We start from the raw sequence: 23,629 nt of genomic DNA on the forward strand, positions 1-23,629 counted from the left end.
AAAAGACAAGAATGCGTTAATGTTAGAAAAGCGGACAAAAATAGATATACAGAGTGATTTTCTTTTTTTTTTTCTTTCCTTTTTTTGGAAGCACAAGAATATAGTGAACAACTAAATGCAAATAACTAGAAGCAATAAACATGTTAAATATCTGAATGAATTTATAACCATGAATATTTATTTGAAAATGTTAATTAAATGAAAAAATACATTAAATGAGAATATACTCTGCTTCCTCACCCCACATACAAAATATGAGAACTCAATAGTTTATGTATGAATCCTGGCACTTCTTTGTAAAATGGATAATCCCTGTGCTACCTGTAAACTCTTAGAAAAATCCAGGAAAAGAAGCAAATATCCCTAAACATTTGTGAGGTTGTATAATCCAGATCCCAAAACAAGACAAGGACAAATGATAAGTAAAATTGTCAGCCAATCTCTTATTTATGAAAACATCCTAAAAACATTAGTAGCCAATTACAGAAAGCATATCATGACTAAGTAGAATTTTGTCCAGGAACATATGCATTTTTTAGCACAGTAAAATGAAAAGCCTTCAATTATCTCAAAAGATGATTCAACATCTGTTTATGACAAAATCTCTTTGCAAAGTAGGAACAGAAGTGTTCTTCCTTAATCTGAAAGGGAATTTTCCAGGAACCTATAGCAAATATCACTTGTTTCTTTTTAAAAGTAAGATCCAAGAAACATTCTTTTAAAAATGAAAAGCACAAAGGAAGGACCAGGGAATCCTGCTTTCAATGCTTTTATTCTGTATAACACTAGCAGCCCTAGACAGGATGATAAGAATGATAGTTGAAAGTCATAAAATTTGAAAGAAGTAAACAAAGCTCTCTTTTTCTAGTGAGCCATTTCCTAAATTGAAACTAACAAAAATAAAAACTCTATAGATCAACTATTACAATCTCCAGAGGTTAGCAAGAAGACTCATTGTAAGACCAAGGTGAGAAATTAAATAGTGTGCTTATACATGATAGAAAAAGTTATAAATATTATATATTGTTGTCGTAGTAGGAACATCATAAAAATAAATTAATAATGGTTGTGCAATCCTTTTCTGGAGCAGAATATAAAACTTTGTTAAAAAGACCTGAAAAACAACTGAAATAGAGAGACATACAATGTTTATGGACAGAAGACACTCCTCAAATGAGTTCATTAATTTAACTCATCCCGAATGCAATCCTCAAATGTCTTTAATAAAGTATGTGTGAACAACTGACCATCCCAACACAGAGGTAATATTGAATACCTACTTCACAATGTAGTCTGACTAGATTAAAAACACAAATTTGAAAATTCAGTTTTAAAATACTTGGAAAACATTTTGTGACATTAGAAAATAGTGTTTCTTAAAAAAGTAAAAACAACAAAACATAAAAATCCCACAAGTACTCAAGGAGAATATTGAAATATTATTGTTTTCACCATATTAATATTTAAAATATAATAAGTATCTAGAAAATGTAAACCACAGACTGAAAAGTATATGTAATACATATAACTCATAAGAGAATAATAGTCAAAATAAAAGAGCCCCACAAAAATACCCAAAATGATAAACTCAAAGGAATATGTCAAAGAATATGAATGAAAAACCTGGACATAAAATATATAAAATTTATGGACCTCACTAGTAACCAGGGAAATGCAAATTAAAGCAATAAGAAGAGTTTTGTACCCATCATATTGTCAAAAGTAAAAAAAAAAAAATATGATAAGCAATTTCTCCATACATTAGTTGAAGATATTAGTCGAAGATACATATATATTAGTGGAATAAACACATTTTATATTAGTGGAAGATACACATATATTATAACCCACTACTTCTAGTTATCTAATTGGAGAAAACAATGGCACATGTGCAAAAAGAAATGTAAAGAAAAAAATCTCTTTGCCACACTGTAATGTTGAAAATGTGGAAATAACCTCCTAGATCTCAGTAACGGAGCTAGAGCATAAGCTGGAATTGACTTTACAACCAAATACTACTTAGCAGTTTAAATGAATGAACCAGATCTCCATTTACATTCATGGAAAGTTAGAAAAACGTAATGCTGAGTGGGGAAAAAAAGGGGGTAAATAATATCTGTCAAATATCAAAGCTTATATAATAATGGAGTATGTTTATTTCTAATGTGCCTATGCTCATGTCTACCTATATCTACCTACTTATCAACCTACCAATCTATCTAAATCTATATAACAAAACCTGAAATGATTAGCATTTACCTTAGGGTTATAACCAAGTCTGCGGGATCGTATTCATTACTGAAAAATGATATGAATGAAGGAAATATAGTAAAATAATATGTGAAAACTAGATGTGGATCATCATAGTATGTTGTATTAGTTTTGATTCTTGTATATACATACGAAGAATATCTCATAATGAAAGAAATAGAGTCTTAGAGGGGGAGAGACTTTATTGTTAGCTAAAAATGTTATTTATATGATTATTATATTTACCTTGGTTTGAGTCCCTGGCCTGCCCCATGTGCCTTATTCAATAAAGATAATAGAACCCATTTCACTTGGTTGTTTCAAGAATCAGTGAGATCCAATGAGACCTCGCGTGTACATGGGAAAATGTCTACTATAATTTGTAAGAAACTATATTAATGCAAGGTAATATTCTAAGCCCTATGTTGCAGGTTTCCAAATCTTGTGAGGTTTTCTCACTTCTAAATGAGGAAAACAAAAGAATCTTATAAAACCAGAGAATATTTTTTCATCCATGTCTAACTCAAAAATAAGCTGGAAAAAATCTATTTTAAAAATAGATTTTTAGAAAACTCTAAAGTAATGAGTCACTTGCCTGAAGTTCACTTATCTGAACTCTTTGGAACAAAAGTAGAGAAGGGAAATAAACGTTAAAAACAAATATACGACGGGTGCCTGGGTGGCTTGGCAGTTAAGCAGCCCACTCTTGATTTTGGCTCCAGGCATGATCTCAGGGGGGTGAGCTCCAGCAGTGCAGGACTCCATGCTCAGTGGGCATGTGCTTGAGATTCACTCCTCCCTCTCCCTGTGCCCCTCACCCCCGCGTTCACCCCCCCCAAATAAACCCTAAAAACAAAACAAAACAAAAAAACAACCATATGAGTCCAACTATATAATGTTCTAGAAAAAGGAAAACTATGGAGAAATTTAAAAGATCAGTGGTTCAATAAGGAGTGAGTAGGGGAAGGATGAAAAGGTAGAGCACAGGAGGTTTGTAGGGCAGTGAAACTCCTCTGCTTGATCCTGTAAGCTTGGATACTTTCCCTTATACGTGGTCAATATCCATAGTACGGGTTACACAAAGGGTGAGCCCTCATGTAAACCGTGGACTTCGGTTAACAATTATGTATTAATGTTGGCTTATCAATGATAATCACTAGATCACCCAAATAATAAATGTTAATAGGAGTGGGGGAGAGAGACTGGATATTTGACAACTTTGTACTTTCCAATCTATTTTCCTGTAAATCTGAAACTGCTATTAAAAAAAAAAGTATATTAATTTAAAACAAACAAAAGTGCATAGCACCTAAGCTAAAAACCACAATACTCGGGCTCTTATGCAAATTTCCATTTCTCATATCTGAGGTGCTCAGACATTCTCTCAGGGAATCTTTACTCTTGTTTTAGTTTTAATTTTAATAAACTCAGTATATTGATTTCCCATTTGCATTCCCAGAAAGGGTACATGAAAGGAAACAAGACAATTATTATTATTAAACAATTTTCAACCAGTAGAAAAAAGTGGCATTTGAAGGCCTGTCAGTAGAGCCTGGCTACTTGGCATTACCTGCTTGCTTGCTTGCTTGTTTTTTTTGTTTTTTTTTTTTTTTTTTTTTAAGATTTCACTTATTTATTCATGAGAGACACAGAGAGAGGCAGAGACACAGACAGAGGGAGAAGCAGGCTCCCTGCGGGGAGCCCCATGTGGGACTCGATCCCAGGACCCCAGGATCACGCCCTGAGCTGAAAGCAGATGGTCAACCACTGAGCCAACCAGATGTCCCACATTATCTGCATCCTAATTGCCATCCGCAACCCCCCAGAAGAACCTCCTAGCTTCCCTTGAACCTCCTACCCCAAGACTTCCCAGGATCCATCAAGTACATGATTAATACCCGTCACCCCCAAAGGCCTTCAAAGATGGCTCCAGGACTGTGACTGAAGTGTCTCCTGATCGTGGTGTCTTTGTCTTATTTGTTGTTGAAATTTTTGAGTATCAGGCACGAATACAAGCACTCAAAGAGGCAGAGCAACTCGGTGGAGATTTAGAATAAAAGTGAGAAACCAACCAACACGGATGAAAATGAAGACTGCAAAAAAATATGTATAGCTTTAGAAATCCTTACTCTTAATTTCTGTATTGCTGGTTTACAGTTTTCCATGTGATAACGTAATAATGAATCACGCAGGAAAGATTAAATTAGCTTCCACATGTTCTTTTTCTGAAGCTAGAAAAGCACTTAAATTTCTTTGGAAATATTTTTATCTGATCCATATTTTTTAAAGTGTGAGTTGTCCACATCTCCCCGAGGTCTTCTGTGTGCTCTCATGTTGAACTTCACTGCAGCTCTGAATGTGGAGTCTCAAATTGCCTCTTTATAGCTCTGCACTGCGGTTCTATGAGCAACTGTAGCCTGATCCTCATTGTATAACAAGTACCTAAAATAGAGTCTACACAGAAGGATTCGGTAGGTACTTGCCGGAAGGTGTAGCTTTGATTTTCTAGAAATTTTCAATTGTTTTGGAATTCTTGTGATAACGACATTCGATAAATTAAGGTGAATGTTTTAAGAAACAACAAGAGGATATAGAAAAGCAAATATCTTATAATTTTTTTTTCAGATGAAAGAATTGTCAACATGCAAGTTCAGACAGTTACGAAATTCAAAACAATTACTAATGTTATTGGATATTTAAAGGGCTTGACATCTCCAGGTAAGGAGGGGTACAGATTCTGTAATGTATTAACAAGCTATTAAACCGTCACAAGAAAACGCTCTGTAACAATGTAAGAGCATCATTAAATGCCCCACTGTAGCTGTAGCTCGTTCATACCGCTCGAAGAGTGAGTCAGTCAGTATGAAACCAAGAAGTAGGTCTTTATTCTCTTTCTTACTTTCTTCAAAAATAAATCTAAATAGAGAGTGTAAGGGGGGAAAAAAAGAAACCAAAATGAGAAAAGAGTTTAGACTCGTTAAATTGGCATGTTCCTTATGAAGAAAAGCTACCCAAACCAGCGTGGGTTTTTTGTCTGTTTGTTCTTTCGTCACCGTACCATAACCACTGGAGTTTTTGATTTTTAACAAGAGAGGACCTTTTAGGGAAAAAAAAAAAAAAAAAAAAAAAGTTTTGTGATGTCTTTTTCTTTCTTTTTTTTTTAAAGTAAACATGTTTATCTCCAAAAATGAATCTTTCAGGGTTAACCTATGTTCTGTGTCTGGCCCGTGGTGTACTGACAGTTCGGCCTCACGTCTGCGTGGCTTTAGGTTTTGAAGATGCTGATGGAAATGGTCCCCTAGCTGAACTTTAAATAATTTTACACCTCACATTGGGATGTCCATGGCGTCTTCAGATAACATCATGTAGGCTAAAAAAGTAAAACTAACGAATACATGTATTAATGAAGAGAGTAATAGCAACACTTCGAATACACTGAGGTTGAGCCACGTAGCGTTCTAGAAAGTGGCACAAACTTGTGCCACTTCTGTTGATTTGGTTGGGATATTTACTCAAGTTCTCCCTGGGGAATTGTTTTTCTCCACAACTTCAGTCAAATTGCCCCATGATTGATAACCCGGAGAGTTTTGAGATCAGGTTTTACATCTCTCCAAGTTTCCTGCCAGCCAACTCTTAAAATATTTACGGAAGGTTCATATTTCCTCTAATTTCTTTCCAGTAGCAATGTTGAACAACCTCTGATTTTAATGTCTTTAAATGCAAGGTATGAATGGATTTGGAAATTGTCATAGTTGCATTTCAACTATTTCAACAAATTTCCATCGTAAGAATCTCTAATTGAAGCACCAGAAATATTTATCATCATTGCTACATGTGCTAGTTTTTGTAGAAAAACCAAATTATACAAAACTCGCTTTAGGGTAAAATAACTTTCCTAACTGAAATTCAATATAGGAAAAAAAAAATCAGTTTCTTAAAATCAATTTACCAGTAGTATTCTTCAGTGTGTAATAGACAAAGCTTCTCAAATTCTGTTTATTTGAATTCTACGCAAAAATATTGGCTGTTCACTCACATGATTTTCTTATTTAATGACTCTGAAAATTAGAAACGATCATTAAGGCTTTTGGATATGGTTTATCTAGAATACAGATAATCCCAAGCACAACTTTCACACATATCTGGGAGGTGGGTAAATAAATTCCCTGTGTTTCAACATTTGCAACCACTCTCTTTATATCATTAATTAAATTTTGATAAAATGTTGGCAGATCAAATCCATCGCTGCTTTTAAAATCAGTATGGAAAACTGAAATAACTTCATGCAACGATTTCCCATCAAATGGCTTTTTGGCGCCATGAGGTAAAGGAGTAATTCATTCCTTCCACATACAGGTAGTACTTGCTATGTGTCAGACACTGCCCCAAGTGCCTTACACATATAGTAAGTCACTTACAACTCAAAGTAACTGAATGATGTATGTTTTATTTGTATTTCCATTTTTATTTTTTTAAAGATTTTATTTATTTATTCATGAGAGGCACAGAGAGAGAGGCAGAGACACAGGCAGAGGGAGAATCAGGCTCCATGCAGGGAGCCCGACGAGGGACTCGATCCCAGGACCCTGGGGTCACGCCCTGAGCCAGAGGCAGATGCTCAACCACTGAGCCACCCAGGCGTCCCTGTATTTCCATTTTTTTATGTAAGAAATTAAGGCATAAAGAGCTGAGATAAATTTTCCAAGGTCACCCACCTCGTAAATTGAATATCCTGTGTCCAAACCCGAGCAGGCTGGCTTCAGTGTCTGCACCATTGAGCTACAGGACATCTCTGAGTAAAATGGCACTCGGGGTAGAAATCTTTTTACCCGGAGGTGTGGGAGCACTTGATGAAATAAATGGAATTCTATACCAGTAACACTTAGTGGCAGCAAAATCAGAGGAAACTCTGGAGATTTGCTTTTATTCCGCCTTATTATTGACAATAGTCAGTCTCTTTATGTTGTATCTGATGGATTTTGTATGTTCTATGAAACATGTGAAAAGAAAACTTTTACAGTACTTGGATGACTGTTGATGTTGATTTTTTTTTTTCCTTCAGAGAAACCAGAGGAGCTAAAACTCTGAGTTGGAGGCTGTAATTAATTCCCTAAATACTTCATTTATTTCAAAATCCATATATGACTACCACATTGTTTGATATTTACAGCTACTGAATAACTGCTCCCCGTCACATGTATTAATAGTTCATTAATATTTACTGAGCATACACACATTGTTTACAGGGCACTTCCCACTACGATCCTGGAAAAATGTTAGATAAAGGTTTCACTGTGGCATATTTGTATCCTTCCTTAATTAATATGCATGTTGCAAAGGACAGTAATATGGGTCTAAGCTTTGGAATCATAATTGAGTCCAGCAGCTGCCTCTGCTTTGATATACACAGATGTGTGAACCAAGACAGTTGGGTGAAAAATGTTAAAGTAGGTCTTAATTATTAGGACAGTTTTACATAACTGTGGCTCAGTTGTGCGATAGGATTATGTAAATGTCATTAAATTCATTGTTGAGGTCTATATTTTGTTTTAATGGCCCTCGTTTCCTTCTCTTTGCAGACCGCTACATCATAGTTGGCAGCCAGCATCACACGGCGCCCAGTTCTTACGGACAAGAATGGGCTAGCAGCACGGCCGTAATCACAGCTTTCATCCGGGCCTTGATGTTAGGAGTCAAGAAAGGGTGGAGGCCACACCGCACAATCGTTTTCTGTTCATGGGGAGGAACAGCTTTTGGCAATATTGGCTCATATGAATGGGGAGAGGTAAATGCACGCTGATCATTATGCTTCTCTCGCTCCCGTGCTCTCGCTCGCTCTCTCTTTTCGACTAAAGTTGACACAGTACAGCCGTGGAAGCCAGGGATAAGAATGTACCTTGCAGCAAAGTTGTCCCATCTGCTAACTTGCTAAGATCCCCCATAAAAAAGGAGGGGGAATTAGAACACAGTGGATTGTGTGTGCTCGGCAACAATCTTATCTTGTTGCTCCCAGACCAACAGACTCATCAGAGTCGTGGACCCACGATTGCATTTTCCTACTTAGTGTGTTTCTCCTCAGACGAGCTTGACAGGTACTGGACAAGAAAAGATGAGCTGATGCATACAATCACTTTTCTTTTCTTATCTTTTCTTTTTTTTTTTGACTTTCTGGCAATGATCTAGAATTAGGAAACAGTCTCCTATGTTAAATATCTACTACCTTCGCCTCATACCGTAGCTACACGGTATGTAGATTGGCTTCAAAATAGGGGTCTCCTTTCTTTTTCCCTTTCTCCTCCCTTCCTCCACCCCATCCTCCTTCTATTCTTACATCTCTCTCTCTCTGTTCCTTCTTTCCCACAAATCTATTAACCGACCGGCCTACCTAAACTGCCTTAGGAAGGCTTTGTCCAAATGAAGTCTAGAATGCATTGCGTCATAGCTAGAAGAATGCCACTGGTACCTCTAAGTTTCAAATGCTTTTGATAGGTCTGAGTTTCGCAGGTACATCGTATTTTTAATGGGATATGACAACTGATAATTGGATTGATGCCGTATTAAAAACAATGAGAACATTGTAAAGCTCTTAGATATTCTATTTATGATTTTTTTTTTAAAGAAGGCTAGTAGAGAAGTGTAGGAAAAATCTATAGTTTTCCCTAGGAAAATAAAACTATTTGATGTTCTAATTTATTTACAAACTCAGCTTTGGAGGAAAAAACAGACAAACTTAAATATCTAATAAGAAATTCTCCTATTTCATTTTTTTATTTAGGTACTCAAAAAGAAAGTTAAAATATCCATTGACTTCAAAGAAAATATCAAAATGATACAAAAGAAAATAGCAAGTGTCTTTTTAATTTGAAGAAAAAGAAGTCTTAAAAATGGAAAAACTTTAGTGTAGAATTTATCAAGATATACATATTGTAAATTAGATTATTTTTCTATCCTCAAATTAGTTGTGTGAATATCTGTTCCATTTTCAAGAGAACTAAATCAAATGAATAAATTCTATTGCTGAAAGAAGGTCTTTAAATTGACAAATTTTTAGTACGATGGAAAATGTAAGAGCTGAACCAACCTCTCAGACTTTTAATCCAAATTACTTACTTCAAAGACATAAACAAGTTAAAAAACAATTTGGAAAATATATTTGTGTTCTGAGCTGATTTTAGTATTTCAGAATTTTTTTCATCATAAAACAATTATTTTAGTTTCTTGCAACAGTAAGTTACATTTTTAAAAAAGTTCTTAAAGAACCTTTTTAAATTCCAAAAATGTATTCCATTATATCATACGGCCTTCTCCATATCTATCTAGTGACTTTCACATTGAATTTATATCATCCTAAATTAACATGCATATTTCTAAGCTATGTTCTCAGAGTAGGCTTGTCCAACATTAGTCGTTCCTAACATACATCCTGAGCCATGCAAGGGGGAGTGCATTGCAAAAAGTCTTTGAATTTTTTTAAACATCGAGCATCATTGCCTGTAAACTGAATCAATGTGGCCTTGCATGTATGTGGACAATTATATTTTCATCAATCCCATTCATTTAAAATATTTATTAAATGAATCTTACAGAGAGGTAGCTGAATTTTCAACTTAAAATAAGGGTCACATACTGGTTTGCTAGGGAGGCTGGCTCTTACAGTCTCCTGACTCCTAGTGTTGGAGGAAGAAAGCTAAGTTCCTAAAACATGAAGTAGGACAGGGTTTTTTAGGTGTTTTCTATGGAATTGTCACCATGACGATTAGTCATTATTAAATATCTGTGCAAAAAGTGGGGGATTTGACAGTGGCACCTTAATAATAGCCTCAGTGGTCTTCAGTTTTGGGGGACAGGGCTCAGCAGCAAGTAGAAAAACTAGTCTGCGGAAATCATTTTATGCTACTCATGTGCATAAAATGCATCGGGTTTTATTTCCAGTAATATGTTCAGGGACAAAGGTGTATTATGCCACATTTTGCTCAGGATAAAGAGCTACTTCATGTAAAGCGTAGCTCATTGTCTCAAAGGAAAGGCCTACTTTGATTAATCGCTGAAGTAGTTTACCCATGTCTCTTCTCTGATTCAGTAGCTATAAAATTAAGTGCTGAGGCTAGAGCAGACTTTCCATTCTGCACTCTCTGGTTGAAGCTTATTCTATGTGAGCCATGGAAGAACATTTTCTTCTAAGATCTGACTTTTTTTTTTAAGCAGGAACATGCTTAAAACTATTTTGTCATGTGTGATATGTAACTCCTTATCCCCTTTATTCAAAATCCTTTCGGGACCTTGGTACACTCTAACACACTACAATTTTTTTTTTAAAAAGAGTAGTTGTGTAATGTAATGATTTTAAGTAGGGAGTGTTTACAGTTCAACACATCACTGACAACGTAAAATGTGTTACTTTTACTTATGGAGCTTTTTGGTTTGTTTTGGTTTGGTGCGGTTTCAGGATTTCAAGAAGGTTCTGCAGAGAAATGCTGTGGCTTACGTTAGTCTCCATAGTCCCATAAGGGGTAACTCAAGTCTGCATTCCATGGCTTCACCATCTCTTCGGCAACTGGTAATAGAGGTAAGATGAACTACTTTTTCATCTAATTCTCTGTAATTTGCCATGTCCTGATGTTTTCACTTATTTTTTTTAATATGCACAAAGCCATCTAAGTTTTTAAGAAATGATCTATTGTTTATATTTTTATCAATATTCCTTTAGCCAGTTTCTTACATTCTGCACTCACTATGGTGATAGTTATAGATTTTTACATTTAACAGAGAACTATGTAAAAATGTCAATTTATTTCTTAAAACTTGAAGTTAGCTCTCAAGTTCCCAATTCTGTTAATCTTGACATTTTGTGGTAAACGTGGCTATTTTTAGATTTCTTCCCCTTCATTCATGTTTTGAGCAAATTTGAGACCTGCCCTATCCTTTCAACAACACCCTAGGCCCCCTAAAAGCAGGATCTGTGATCTGTGTCCAGTCTCTAGAATATAGTGGTAACTAATTCCAAGATAGCTAGAAAATAGTATTTGAAAAATGCTTATGGAAAGGGATAGCATGCATTTTCCTATAGAATAACTTGAAATAAATTACGTAGTTTGTGATAATGTCTCACTAGAGTTTTTGTTTGTTTGTTTGTTTTGTTTTTTAAGAAAAATTTAGTCACTCTGGGGGCACCTGGGTTAAGCATTTTAATTCTTGATTTCTGCTCAGGTCATGATGTCAGGGTCCTGAGGTAATCCCAGCATCAGGCTCTGCCCTCAGCACAGAGTCTGCTGGAAATTCTCTCCCTCTGCCCCTCCCCCCACTCGAGCTCACTCACTACCCGCCCCCCAAAAACATACATACACACATACCTACGTACAGAAAATCTTTTAAAAAATTAGTCACTTCTGGACCCTTTCAAAGAATTTTTCAGAACATCTTTCCTGTTGATTAGCTGATTCTGTGCTTTTATTTTTACATTCTTTTTATGACTTACCCTACAGATGAAATGGTGTGTGTTATTTCTCAGAAGGAAAGTAATATTACCAGCCCTGGGGGGTGGTTTCTTCCCAACCCGAAGGGTTACTGGTATATATTAGAAATGACCTTTTAGATGCCCACAGAGTTTCCAGTGAGTATCCTAGAAACTGAGCTAGAAAAAGAGAGGGATAATGAACGGTGCTTTAGTTTAGCCATAATGCCTGATTGAAATGTAATGCAAACTAACATTTTATGACTTTCATAAAGCATTTTCTAGTTTAATAGTTTTCATTGACATTTCCATATGTAGTATAATAAAGAAGATATTATGAGAGATGAAATAGATAAATCCGTACATTTGAGAACAGCCAAACCCCACTGTGCGTGTCCTAAATTATATGCAGGTCTGTAAGTGACTTCCTCAGGTGCTTTATACTGCTTTGCATTCTGTGACTCGTACCTGCCTGGAAAAAACTCAGAAGAAACTCAGCTGCACATGTCTCTGTTAGGAAGTTAAGCTATTTCTGTACAAGTGAGTGTCCAGGAAGAAAGTGTGAGTTCAAGTATCTGGCAACTGGGGAGGGTCAGTTGAAAATTTCTTTTCTGTCTCATATGTTACAATATTGGTATTTTGAGAACCTCGGAAGATATGGAATCGGTGAGACTCATAAGCAAATAGAAATAACAAACTAATAAGGACTGTCAAATCTATAGAAATATCTATCTATAGAAATGTCTGAGAATATACTGCTTTTAGAATACCTTTGCACATCTTATAACAGAACTGCAAAATACTAGAATTTAAGCCTAATTATCTAAAAGTATGACATGGTTTCTCAATAATGGATAGTGACATGGAAGATGTACCTTCTTATCTGTTTGGGGGAGAAAACTTTTGTTCTATGGTTGAAAATGTTTCTATACTAATTTGAGAATTGGTATATAAATTCCAATTTATTCAAAGAAAATTTCCTTTCAATTGAGAGAGAGCCTATGTATGTTGACTATAGGACAAATTAGAAAGGTAGGATTATCACAAATTCAAACAAAAGCATATTCAATTTTTATTTTATTTTTTAATTTTTTAAAGATTTTATTTATTTATTCATGAGAGACATAGAGAGAGAGGCAGAGACACACACAGAGGGAGAAGCAGGCTTCCTGCGGGGAGCCCGATGTGGGACTCGATCCCAGGACCCTGGGGTCACGACCCAAGATGAAGGGAGATGCTCAACCACTGAGCACCCCCAAGCATCCCAGTATATGCAATTTAAAAAAATGAGTATAATGGGGATCCCTGGGTGGCTCAGTAGTTTAGTGCCTGTGTTTCACCCAGGGCGTTAACCTGGAATCCCAGGATCGAGTCCCATGTCGGGCTCCTGCATGGAGCCTGCTTCTCCCTCTGCCTGTGTCTCTGCCTCTCTGTGTGTCTCTGTCTATCTCTCTCTCTTTATCATGAATAAATAAAATTTAAAAAAAATGAGTATTACTTAACTGTCTGTATTGAGTTTTATTAACACAAAACAAGTAAATATGGAAATTTAAGACAGATTTACATATAATAATTTAATGCCACTTTTCTTTAAAATATATAAGGACACGTAAAAATAGAAAGATGAAGAGAATTGAAAGAAACAAAACCTCACAGTAATTTATATAACTTAAAATAATTCAACACTAGTGGCATTTCAAAAAAGAAAGATTGAAAATGATCCTTTCAAAAAATAAAAGGAACTGGAGCGTCTGGGTGGCTCAAGTCGGTTAAGCATCTGACTCTTGATTTCGGCTCAGGTCACAGTCTCAGGGCTGTGGAATCAAGGCCTTCATCAGGCTCCATGCTCAGCAGGGAGTATACTTGAGATTCTCTCTCTCCCCCTCTGCCCCTCACCCCAGTCTCTCTCTCTCTCTCTCTCTCTCAAATAAATACATGTCTTTTTTTAAAGGAACTAATTATAACAGAATATATATAACTTAACTTGCAAAGCGCTTTATCAGTCTTCAGGACTTTGTAGTTCATCAGCTTACTTAGATCTTACCATATACAAATACATGTTTCATATTATCTATTCTAAACCAAACAACCAAACAAAAACAAATTAAAAATGATTTTTCTACAAAGAACAATGTTTTTTTTATAAAGCATGCTGACTGAATTGTGGATGACATAAGATCATACACAATATACTCTTGTATAACCATGTACAGAATCAGAAATACCTCTCTACGTTCATGTCATGGAATTAAATATGTCAGATGGAATCTTTAAAGATTAATACAAAGTACTGCATTTATTTTAAAAATCTAGACAGATATAGGATATTTTAATGGATTATAAGCTTGATAAAAAACAAAACTGTGAAATGGTCACCCTAAATCAAATACCAGAGACATTTAAATTTCATTAATAATGTGTTATCTCTATTAAGGAGGGTGATAGTTTCATTGTCCTTGGTCCATTAGACCTTAGTATGCTATTATTTTTGTTTCAGTTAGACTTACTGGATGAATTACAATAATAGTTTACATAAAGTAAAATCCACCCCCCCCCCCTTTTTTTTTAAAGATGTATTGGGATGCCTGGGTGGCTTAGTGGTTAAGCGTCTGCCTTTGGCTCAGGGCATGATCCCGGGGTCCTGGGGTCAAGTCCCACATCAGGCTCCCTGCAGGGAGCCTGCTTTCCCCTCTTCCTATGTCTCTGCCTCTCTCTCTCTCTCTCTCTCTCTCTGTCTCTCATGAATAAATAAATAAAATCTTTAAAAAAAATAAAAAAAGAGATGTATTTATTTAAGAGAGAGAGACAGTGTGTGCAAGCAAGGGGAGGGGCAGAAGGAGAAGGAGAAAGAATCTTAAGCCGGCTCCCCACTGAGTGCAGAGCCTGCTGTGGGACTTGATCCCATGACCTTGAGGTCAGGACCTGAGCTGAAACCAAGAGTTGTATGCTTAACCGACTAAGCCACCCAGGCGCCCCTCAAATTCTCCCTTCCTATGTATCTAGGATGATGAAATTTGACAAATGTGTACAAACATGTAAACACCAGCACAATCAAGATATACAGTATTTCCATCCCCAAAAGTCCCATCAGAGCCCTTTGCATTCAGTCTCCTCTCTTCATTCCTAGCTCCTGACAAAGACTGATCTGACTTGGGCCAAAATGGTTTTGTCTTTCAGAATAGCATGAACAACGGAATCCTTCGGTATATAGGCCTTTCTGTGTGGCTTCTCTTCTTTAGCATAATGATTTTTAAAATATGTCCATCTTGAAAAGGGAGCCCTCTTGCACTGTTGGTGGGAATGCAAACTGGAGCAGCCACTCTGGAAAACAGTGTGGGGGTTCCTCAGAAAGTTAACCACAGAACTCCCTTATGACCCAGCACTTGCACTACTAGGTATTTATCCAAAGAATACAAAAATAGTGATTCAAAGAGGCCCAGGTACCCCAATGTTGATAGTGATAGTGTCCACAGCAGCCAAACTATGGAAGGAGCCCAGATGTATATCTACAGATGAATGGATAGAGAAGATGTGTTATATATATATGTACACACACACACACACACAAATATACATATATATACATATATATACAAAAGAATATTACTTAGCCATCAAAAATAATGAAATTTTGCCATTTATAATGACATGGATGGAACTAGAGGGTTTTATGCTAAATAAAATAAGTCAGAGAAAGAAATACCATATGATCTCACTCATATGTGGAATTTAAGAAACAGATGAACATGGACGACAGGAAGGAAAAATAAAATAAGACAAAATCAGAGAAGGAGGCAAGCCATAAGACACTCTTAGCTATAGCAAACAAACGGAGGGTCGCTGGAGGGGAGGTTAGTGGGGGACGGGGTAACTGGAAGGTGGGCATTAAGGAGGGCACGTGATGGAATGAGCACTGGGTGTTGTATGCAACTGATAAGTCACTAAATTCTACCCCTGAAGCTAATGATACAGTATGTGTTAACTAAATTGAATTTAAATTAAAAAAAATTTAAATATGTCTATGTTGTGACCCGTGTCAGTAGTTTTACAACATCTAGGTGACAAGGATAACAAGTCAGCCCATGTCTTTGATGAATGCAGTACCTCTGGAGCTCTTCCTTCAGCTTGGTACTCTAACTTTGATTTTGAAACAAAGAGAGATAAAAGCACTGACATTAAGGAAAGAATTCCCTGAAACTATTCTACTAAATTTGAATTAAATTATCCTGAGTGGAGAGGATAAAATCTTTCGAAGATTCAGAACTGCTTAATGACTATAAGTTTTTCTTAAAATTCATGAAAGAGTGTCCTTAAAAAAATATTACCTGAAAAAAAAAATTACCTGGAGAATAATGAAAACAGATGATTACCAAAGCTCGGTAATAGGAACTTGTGAGTTAATTCTACCGCTCTTTCTTCTTTGGTGTTTACTTGGAAATGTTCACTATAGCTTGAAAAAAAACCTAAAAAATAGTGAAATTTTAAAAATTATAGCAGTGATAACTAATAAATTCATTTTGTCTCTGAAAGGAGTAATAACTCACCAGTGAGGTGCCCACTGAATGGTAAATAAGAGGCAAGAACTAAGGCTTTACGTGGTTGATTTCTTTCTGTTAGTTTTGTTAATATTTTGTATCTACATTTCTGCTTCTTTTGTGCTACCAATAATTTTACCAAAAAAAAAAATCATTGTCACTTAAATTAGCTTGTAAGTTTTAGAATTAAAAATCTCAATTCAAAAAAAAACTTAAAAAAAACTCAATTCAAAAAACTAAAAAAAAAAATATTTTTCTTAAAATCCCCATTTTGTAAATGAATATGTTTTTTTAAAATATAAATTACCTATTTCCTTCGCAAAAAATGTTAACTTTCTATTAATATTTATTTTTCTTTTGCATTTTGCTATGCAAAAATACAGTGAAATAACTTTTTCAGCTTATAACGGTAATGTTAATATGTGCATTGTGGACATCAAAGAAGTATGTCAATTACAGAAAACTAAGAATTTTTGGTAAGATCCAGTAAAATATTTTAAATTTGGTTAAATTTTAAAATCTCATCTACATAGTACTATATGAGATTCTGGTGTGAATTTCCTACTTTTTACTCCATGGTCGGTGGTCATTTGGATTTGGATGATTATTTCTAGTTTTTAGTTAAAATGAATATAGTTGCTATAATTATTCTTATGGTGTTGGTAGAATGGGCACACTCATTTTTCTTAGGTATTTATCTAGAAATGAAATCACTAGGTCACAGGGTAGACACATGATCAGCTCTAATAGACACTGCCAAAACATTTCCCAAAGTATTGATTATAGGACCACCAGCAATGTGTGAATATAGTTGCCCTGTAGCAACGCATTGATGTATGTGAGTATGTCTTTCTGGGTGTTAATCTGAATTTCTTTGATGATTAATCGTGTGGATATCGTAAAGGATCACTTAAGTATTTTCCTTTTTGAAAAAAAAAAAGATAATTGTTCATCATTGTCTAACCCATATGTAAGAGTTCTTTATATATGCGCAATTCCAGTTTTTTTATTGGTCATATATCATATATTGTGAATTCCTCTTCTAGTCTGTGGCTTGATATTTCGCTCTCTTCCTGGTCGCAACACATCTTACATATTAATCTCACTGAAATCTCCTAAATGGTATTTATTGTTCCAGTATTTTATATAAAACATGGTGAACTTCGTTTAGTAGTGATATTGAAGGCACATTATAAACCTTCATTATCCTCTCATTCACAAACATTCGAGCCCTTACTACCCCTTCTCTCTCTCTCTCTCCACTCTGTGTGTATATATATAGTGTATATATATAGTGAATATTCATATATATATATATATATATATATATATATATATATATATATATATATACAAACACTATGGATGGTATAATATTCTACAGGTGTGGAGTACCCAGGCCCCTAAATGAGGCAAGAGTAAATGATCTTCACAAGATCCACTTTTTTAGAAGAAAACTCTTTCTTGAAAACAATTCCTATTGGTCCCTAAATGTACAATAAAGGATACACAGGTCAATGCCCTCGTCATTAATGAAATGCAACCACCTCCACGCAAAGTCAGTTATGAAACTCAAGATAAAATAAGATTTCTCCCTACATAATAATTTTAAATATTAGGTTGCAATACAAACCCACACATCCCTCTGTGTATTACACTGCTGTTTCACATTTATTTTTGTTATTTTTTAAAGATTTTATTTATTCATGAGAGACACAGAAAGAGAGAGAGGCAGAGGGAGAAGCAGGCTCCATGCAGGGAGCCCGACATGGGACTCAGTCCCGGGTCCCCAGGATCACGCCCTGGGCCAAAGGCAGATGCTTAACTGCTGAGCCACCCAGGGATCCCTCACATTTATTTTTTGAAATCATATTTCATAGTTCACAGAAGGTATTGATTTTGCCTTTAGAAAAACAGAATTTGACCATACATATATTAGTCAGTGCTCTGTAAGTCTCAAGTAAATAGTGAGGAAGTTTCTAAGAGGTTATTTCGGGAAAGCCTGAAGTGTTCGTACATATGAAAGTAGTCAATCTAGCTATATTCTTCTTAAATGTCACTTTTGAAGCACCTGCCAGACACTGGCAAACCTGATCCAAACCAAAGGATTGCCTCAATATTATGAAACAGTCTACAGGATAGACAGTGTTATTTTTTTTTTAAGTCTCTGAAAAACAGCAGCAGATATATATATATATATATATATATATATATATATATATATATAATTTTTTTTTTTACTTTTATAGTGTTTTTGTAAAAAGTTTCCACATTTTATTTTTTTAGTACCAAGAACTACCCACCAGGAAATATAGTACATATATTTTAATTCAACTGCATTCATTCACGCCTTGAGTCCAGAACCAGACTACATACGATATTACCTCCTTATGAACACCCCCAGTCTGTTGCAGAGCTCTGCAATGTGATAAATATTTATAAAGAACCGAACTGTGCATGGCATTGCTGTGGGGGTCGTAGAGACCACAATTACTAGATGAAATGTCCATGTTGGCCCAGGAATTTAGGACTTTACTATGAACTTCAGACATGCATAAATATGGTAAAATATAGGGGTGAGGGTGGTAGGTGCTCTCCTGGAACTCAGAGGAAAGAGGCAAGGAAGTTGGTTAAATCCAGAATCATCATTCTACAACAGTGGCAGAAAGGTGGAGTGCACTCAGAATCTTGAGGAAATTTAAGTCTGTCTTGTCAAAGCTCCATACTTGGATCACATCAAGGAACTGCCCTTCTAGGGAACTACCAGCGCCTCTTTTCAGTGCCCACAACTGATGCGCGTTTCCATGTCCTTGCTCAAACCAAGTGCAACTCTGCTCTGCCTCAGATCTTCTTCTCTTGTGGGAAGGGTATTGTTCTAGGGCTAGAAACAAGATGTAGGAGACGTTGTAGCCCCAGCAGGTAATTGGTTGAAACGTTTGAGTCTCTAGAAGCCTGAATTTCAAATAACAGAGTCATTAAATAAAATGCTTCCCCCCCCCCTTGATTTTATTTGTATACACTGTGCAATTAAAATCACTGGCCCCAGTCTCCTGGGCCCCCATAACAGAGTACCGCAGACCGGGTGGTTTAGAGAACAGAAATGTATTCCCTTACACTTCTGGAGGCTGGAAGTCCAAGCGAAGATCCAGAGAGGATACGTTTTGTCCTAGGGCCTCTGTCCTCGGCTTGCAGAGAGCTGCCCTCTCACAGTGCCTCCCCGTGGTCTTCCCCATGCACGCTCATTCCCGGAGACTCTTCAACCTCTTATAAGGACACCGGTCCTCTTAGACTGGGGCTCCATCCTTATGTTCTTATTTAACCCTAATGACCTTGTCAAAGGTTCTCCCTCCCAATATGGTCACATTGGCTGGCTGGGTTTTGTCCTGGACATTTCCGGAGGACACACCTGAGTCTCTAATATTGACAAAGATGCGGCGTGGTAAGCGTGCAAAAGGGATGGCAGTAGAATGTCTTTTCTCGTTCTCTCTCTTTTGTTGAGAATTTTAAGAGAGTACGGAAACAAAGCTTGAAGTCTGCTCTCCATGCTATAAAACACAAGCGTAGAATGGACTTTGAGACGTTCTCCACTGACTTGTCTCTCATGATGCATGGCATAGTTTTTGTTTGTGGATTTGGTTCTATCCTTGATAGTTTCTCTCTTTAGTTTTTTTAAGGGGAGAAATTCTCCGTTTTTTTCTTGCTCACACTAAATTACACCCCTTTTCCGTGGATTCTGCTTAATTCTACTTAATTTATCTTCCTTTCCGCTGCTTCCACTACCAGTAGCTGACAGAAGTGACCATAAACACTAATAAACTGATTTAAAATCCTATCTTACCCTAATTTACCACTTCCATAAAGTCTCACATTTAACATTGTGAGTCTATTGGCAGGTTCATCTATCTCCTAGGTTTACAATACTTTTCTTTGTGTTAAAACCCAGCAATCCCTCCAGTTTATTATTGTTTTACAAGGTTTTCTGTTCAGTATATGCTGGCAATTTATAAATCCCTTTTCTATCTGAATCTAGATATCAAGGGAAGCCTTAGATGCTGGGTAAAACCCCGAATTTTAGAAAGCAGATGGTTTAAGTATTTGGATGACCTAGCCAAAGAGTAGTGCAGACAATTAAATTAGAGATATTGAAATATTAACAGGTATAGTGTGAATGCATTCATGCATCAAGAAATGAATATCATGTTCTTAAGTGGCTTTAGCTGAGTTAGTGTTAGTCTGTGACTTTTGGGTTGGTATATTAGACACCAGACCCTACAGAACTCAATAGAATGGCCATTTACTCAGGGGAAGTTAGTGAATCACCCTTGCTGGCCGGCTGGGTACAACTTTCACCTACACAGCATCATTATTGCAATATAATAGAGTGTACCAGTTAAAACAATGAAACTTAGGTCTGATGAGTTAATTGTCCTCTTTCCCCTCCTGATCTTTAATATATTTTGGTTAAAAACCTACCACTGATGTCATCAGTTAATTATCTATATAGCGATTACAGTAGTAATGCTTTGTCCTTACGATGGACGACATTTTATCTAAAATTTTTATTATGAGTAATGAAAATAAGTTAAACAGATGTGATTTCATGCCTTAAACGACCCACCTTTTCAGCAGCACCTGGGTCATCAAGAGTCACTCAGTCGGTTAAGCAAGTGATTCTTGATCTCAGGTCTTAATCTCAGGGTCATGAGCTTTGACCCTGCGTTGGGCTCCATGCTGAGCGTGGAGTCTACTTAAAAATACAAACAAACACACCTTTTCAAATACAATTACTGAGATAATTTTAGTTTCTATTGGCATGTGCTTACCCCAAGGAAGTTGTATAAATTATGACTCCTTTGCTTGTTTGTTCTGTTTTTAAGTAGCATTCTAACCAAGCAATTTTGTACTTATATTGATATTTTGTATTCGAATGGCTCATTTGGTTCATTAAAAAAATAATTTGTTTCTGTATACCAACAATGAATTATCTGAAAGATAAATTTAAAAGCAACTCAGTGAGTTAAAACATCTGCCTTCAGCTCAGGTCATGATCGTGGAGATCCGGAAGGGATCCAGCCCTGGGTCAGGCTCCCTGCTCAGCAGGGAGAAGCAGGCTCCCTTTTTGTGTTCACGGTCTCTCTCTCTCAAATAAATAAATATCTTTTTTCAAATATTTTATTTATTCATTCATGAGAGACACAGAAACAAATACATAGGCAGAGGGAGAAGCAGGCTCCCTATGGAGAACCTGTTGCAGGACTTGATCCCAGGACCCTGGAGTCATGACCTGAGCTAAAGGCAGATGCTCAACCACTGAGCCACCCAGGCATCCTGATAAATAAAATCTTAAAAAAAAAATTAATAAAAGCAATGCCATTTGCAATAGTACTGAAAACAGTAAAATACTTAGGTATGACATGAATCAAAGAGGTGAAAGACCTGTACACTGAACACTATTAAGCCATTGATGAAAAGGATGGAAGAAGACACAAATAAGTGGAAAGATAATTCATGTTCTTAGTTTAGATGAATTACCATTACTAAAAACGTCCATGCTTTTACAAAGTGGCCTACAGACTCAAGGCGATCTCTTTCAAAATTCCAATAGCATTTTTCGCAGAAATAGACAAAACTGTCCTAAAATTTGTATGGAGCCACAAAAGACCTCAAAGAGCCGAGGTAATCCTACCAAAGAAGAACAAGTCTGAGAGTATCGCACTCTCTGATTTCAAGCTGTCTTACAAAGCTGTGTTAATGAAAACAGTGATGCTGGCATAAAAACAGGCACATAGGCCAGTGGACCAGAACAGAGAATATGGACATAAACCACACATATATGGTCAGCTAATTATTGACAGGGTATCAGGAACATACTTTTAAATAAGTGTTGCTCTGGGGTTCCCTGGGTGGCTCAGCAGTTGAGCATTCTGGGATTGAGTCCCGTGTCGGGCTCCCCGCATGGAGCCTGTTTCTCCCTCTGCCTGTGTCTCTGCCTCTCTCTCTGTGTCTCTCATGAATAAATAAGTAAATGTTTAAAAAAATAAAATAAAATAAATGGTGCTGGGAAGGTTGGATATCTAAATGCAAAAAAAAAAAAAAAAGGAACTGAACTATGTACAGCATGGTGACTATAGTTGATAATACAGTTTTGTATTAGGTTTTAGGGTAGATCTGAGGCATTCTACACACACACACACACACACACACACACACACACACAGTTACCTACGTTCACTATGTGAGCTGATGGATATGTTAATTATCTTGACCTGGATGATCATTTCGCCACATATATGTATATGAAATCATCATTTTGTAGGTCTTAAAATATATGTGATTTAAATGACTTTCAGAAAACAATCTAAAATGAGAAATCTCAATAGGCTCTTGGTAAAAATAAATGAAATCAATGCTTCGCTAAAAAAGGTGTTCTCTGAAGCAAAAGGAACTTGGTGTAATAATGTTAAAGGAAAGGTTGAACACATAAACATGATAATGAATCTTGCTGTAAACTAGTCTTTCCCAGTGTGTGTTGTGAGAGATGTACTAAGTAGAGCCTTCGGTGTGCGTCTTACGCATGGCAAAGATCCAGAGGTAAATAGAACATGCAGTCTTTCCCAAGCTTGTTTGGTTCTAGAACTTTTCTCCTACATTCATCTGGTGAAAACAGTCAAGGAAATGCTGTTTTAACCAAACCCCGTATGCACCCTTTTAGGTTGGAATTTTACAGAAGCTAAAATGAATATTCAATCCCTTCACTTTGAAAATGGATTTTTTTCAAAGGGCAAGATCGACAATCCGCGTTCACTTTTTCTGAAACACACCTCAACCCACAGTGTTGATAAGACTCGAAGGCGCTGATTATCCCTTCCCTTTGATCTGGAATTTCACCTGCAAATTCATAGCCTTAAGCATCCTATAATTTGACACTAATCTCTCCACAGTAACCACTGTTAACTGTATTTTTTTAGTAGGAAAATTAGAATTTTAAGACCAGGGTGATAACATAAAATCGAACAGCAGAAGAAATCAAGCTATTTTCACCCTGAAACCACACTACCCCTGAAGGCCGTGATAGCAGTTTTCTGTATGTCTCCAAGGAGCAGAGAAATCATTTCAATGCAGCCTATGGAAGAATTGTCAAATAGGATGGATCATCTTAAGGCGCTCAAGCGTTGCATAGGTGTGGTGAGGGGGGACTCAACATTTTTACGGGCAGTTATTTATAGGGACATTCACTTGTGAGTGCGTCCTCTATTTATTTGTGTTTGTTTGTCTAGTTGTAATGTACCTGGGGGCCTGCAATTAGTTTCTGGGTTGTTAACTTTCAGGTTTATTGTTCACTATCTATAGACCTTCCAGCTCCAGATCTCTAAGCTGTACTTTATATGTTAGA

General features: G+C 36.4%; 1 protein-coding gene across 4 annotated transcripts in view; it reads left to right on the top strand.

Moving 5' to 3' along the window:
• NAALADL2 (N-acetylated alpha-linked acidic dipeptidase like 2) overlaps positions 1-23,629 on the top strand; it is a 1,187,116-nt gene that overhangs the window by 884,680 nt on the left and 278,807 nt on the right. For 3 of the 4 annotated variants that reach the window (XM_038583938.1, XM_038583935.1, XM_038583937.1), the window contains 3 exons: positions 4,876-4,968; positions 7,830-8,035; positions 10,697-10,816. In XM_038583938.1, coding sequence (XP_038439866.1) covers positions 4,876-4,968; positions 7,830-8,035; positions 10,697-10,816 — 419 coding nt within the window. The remainder of the gene's footprint in view (positions 1-4,875; positions 4,969-7,829; positions 8,036-10,696; positions 10,817-23,629) is intronic. The other variant, XM_038583936.1, reaches the window with a different exon arrangement.

Source organism: Canis lupus, chromosome 34 (assembly GCF_011100685.1).
Source record: "Canis lupus familiaris isolate Mischka breed German Shepherd chromosome 34, alternate assembly UU_Cfam_GSD_1.0, whole genome shotgun sequence".
NCBI lineage: Eukaryota > Metazoa > Chordata > Mammalia > Carnivora > Canidae > Canis > Canis lupus.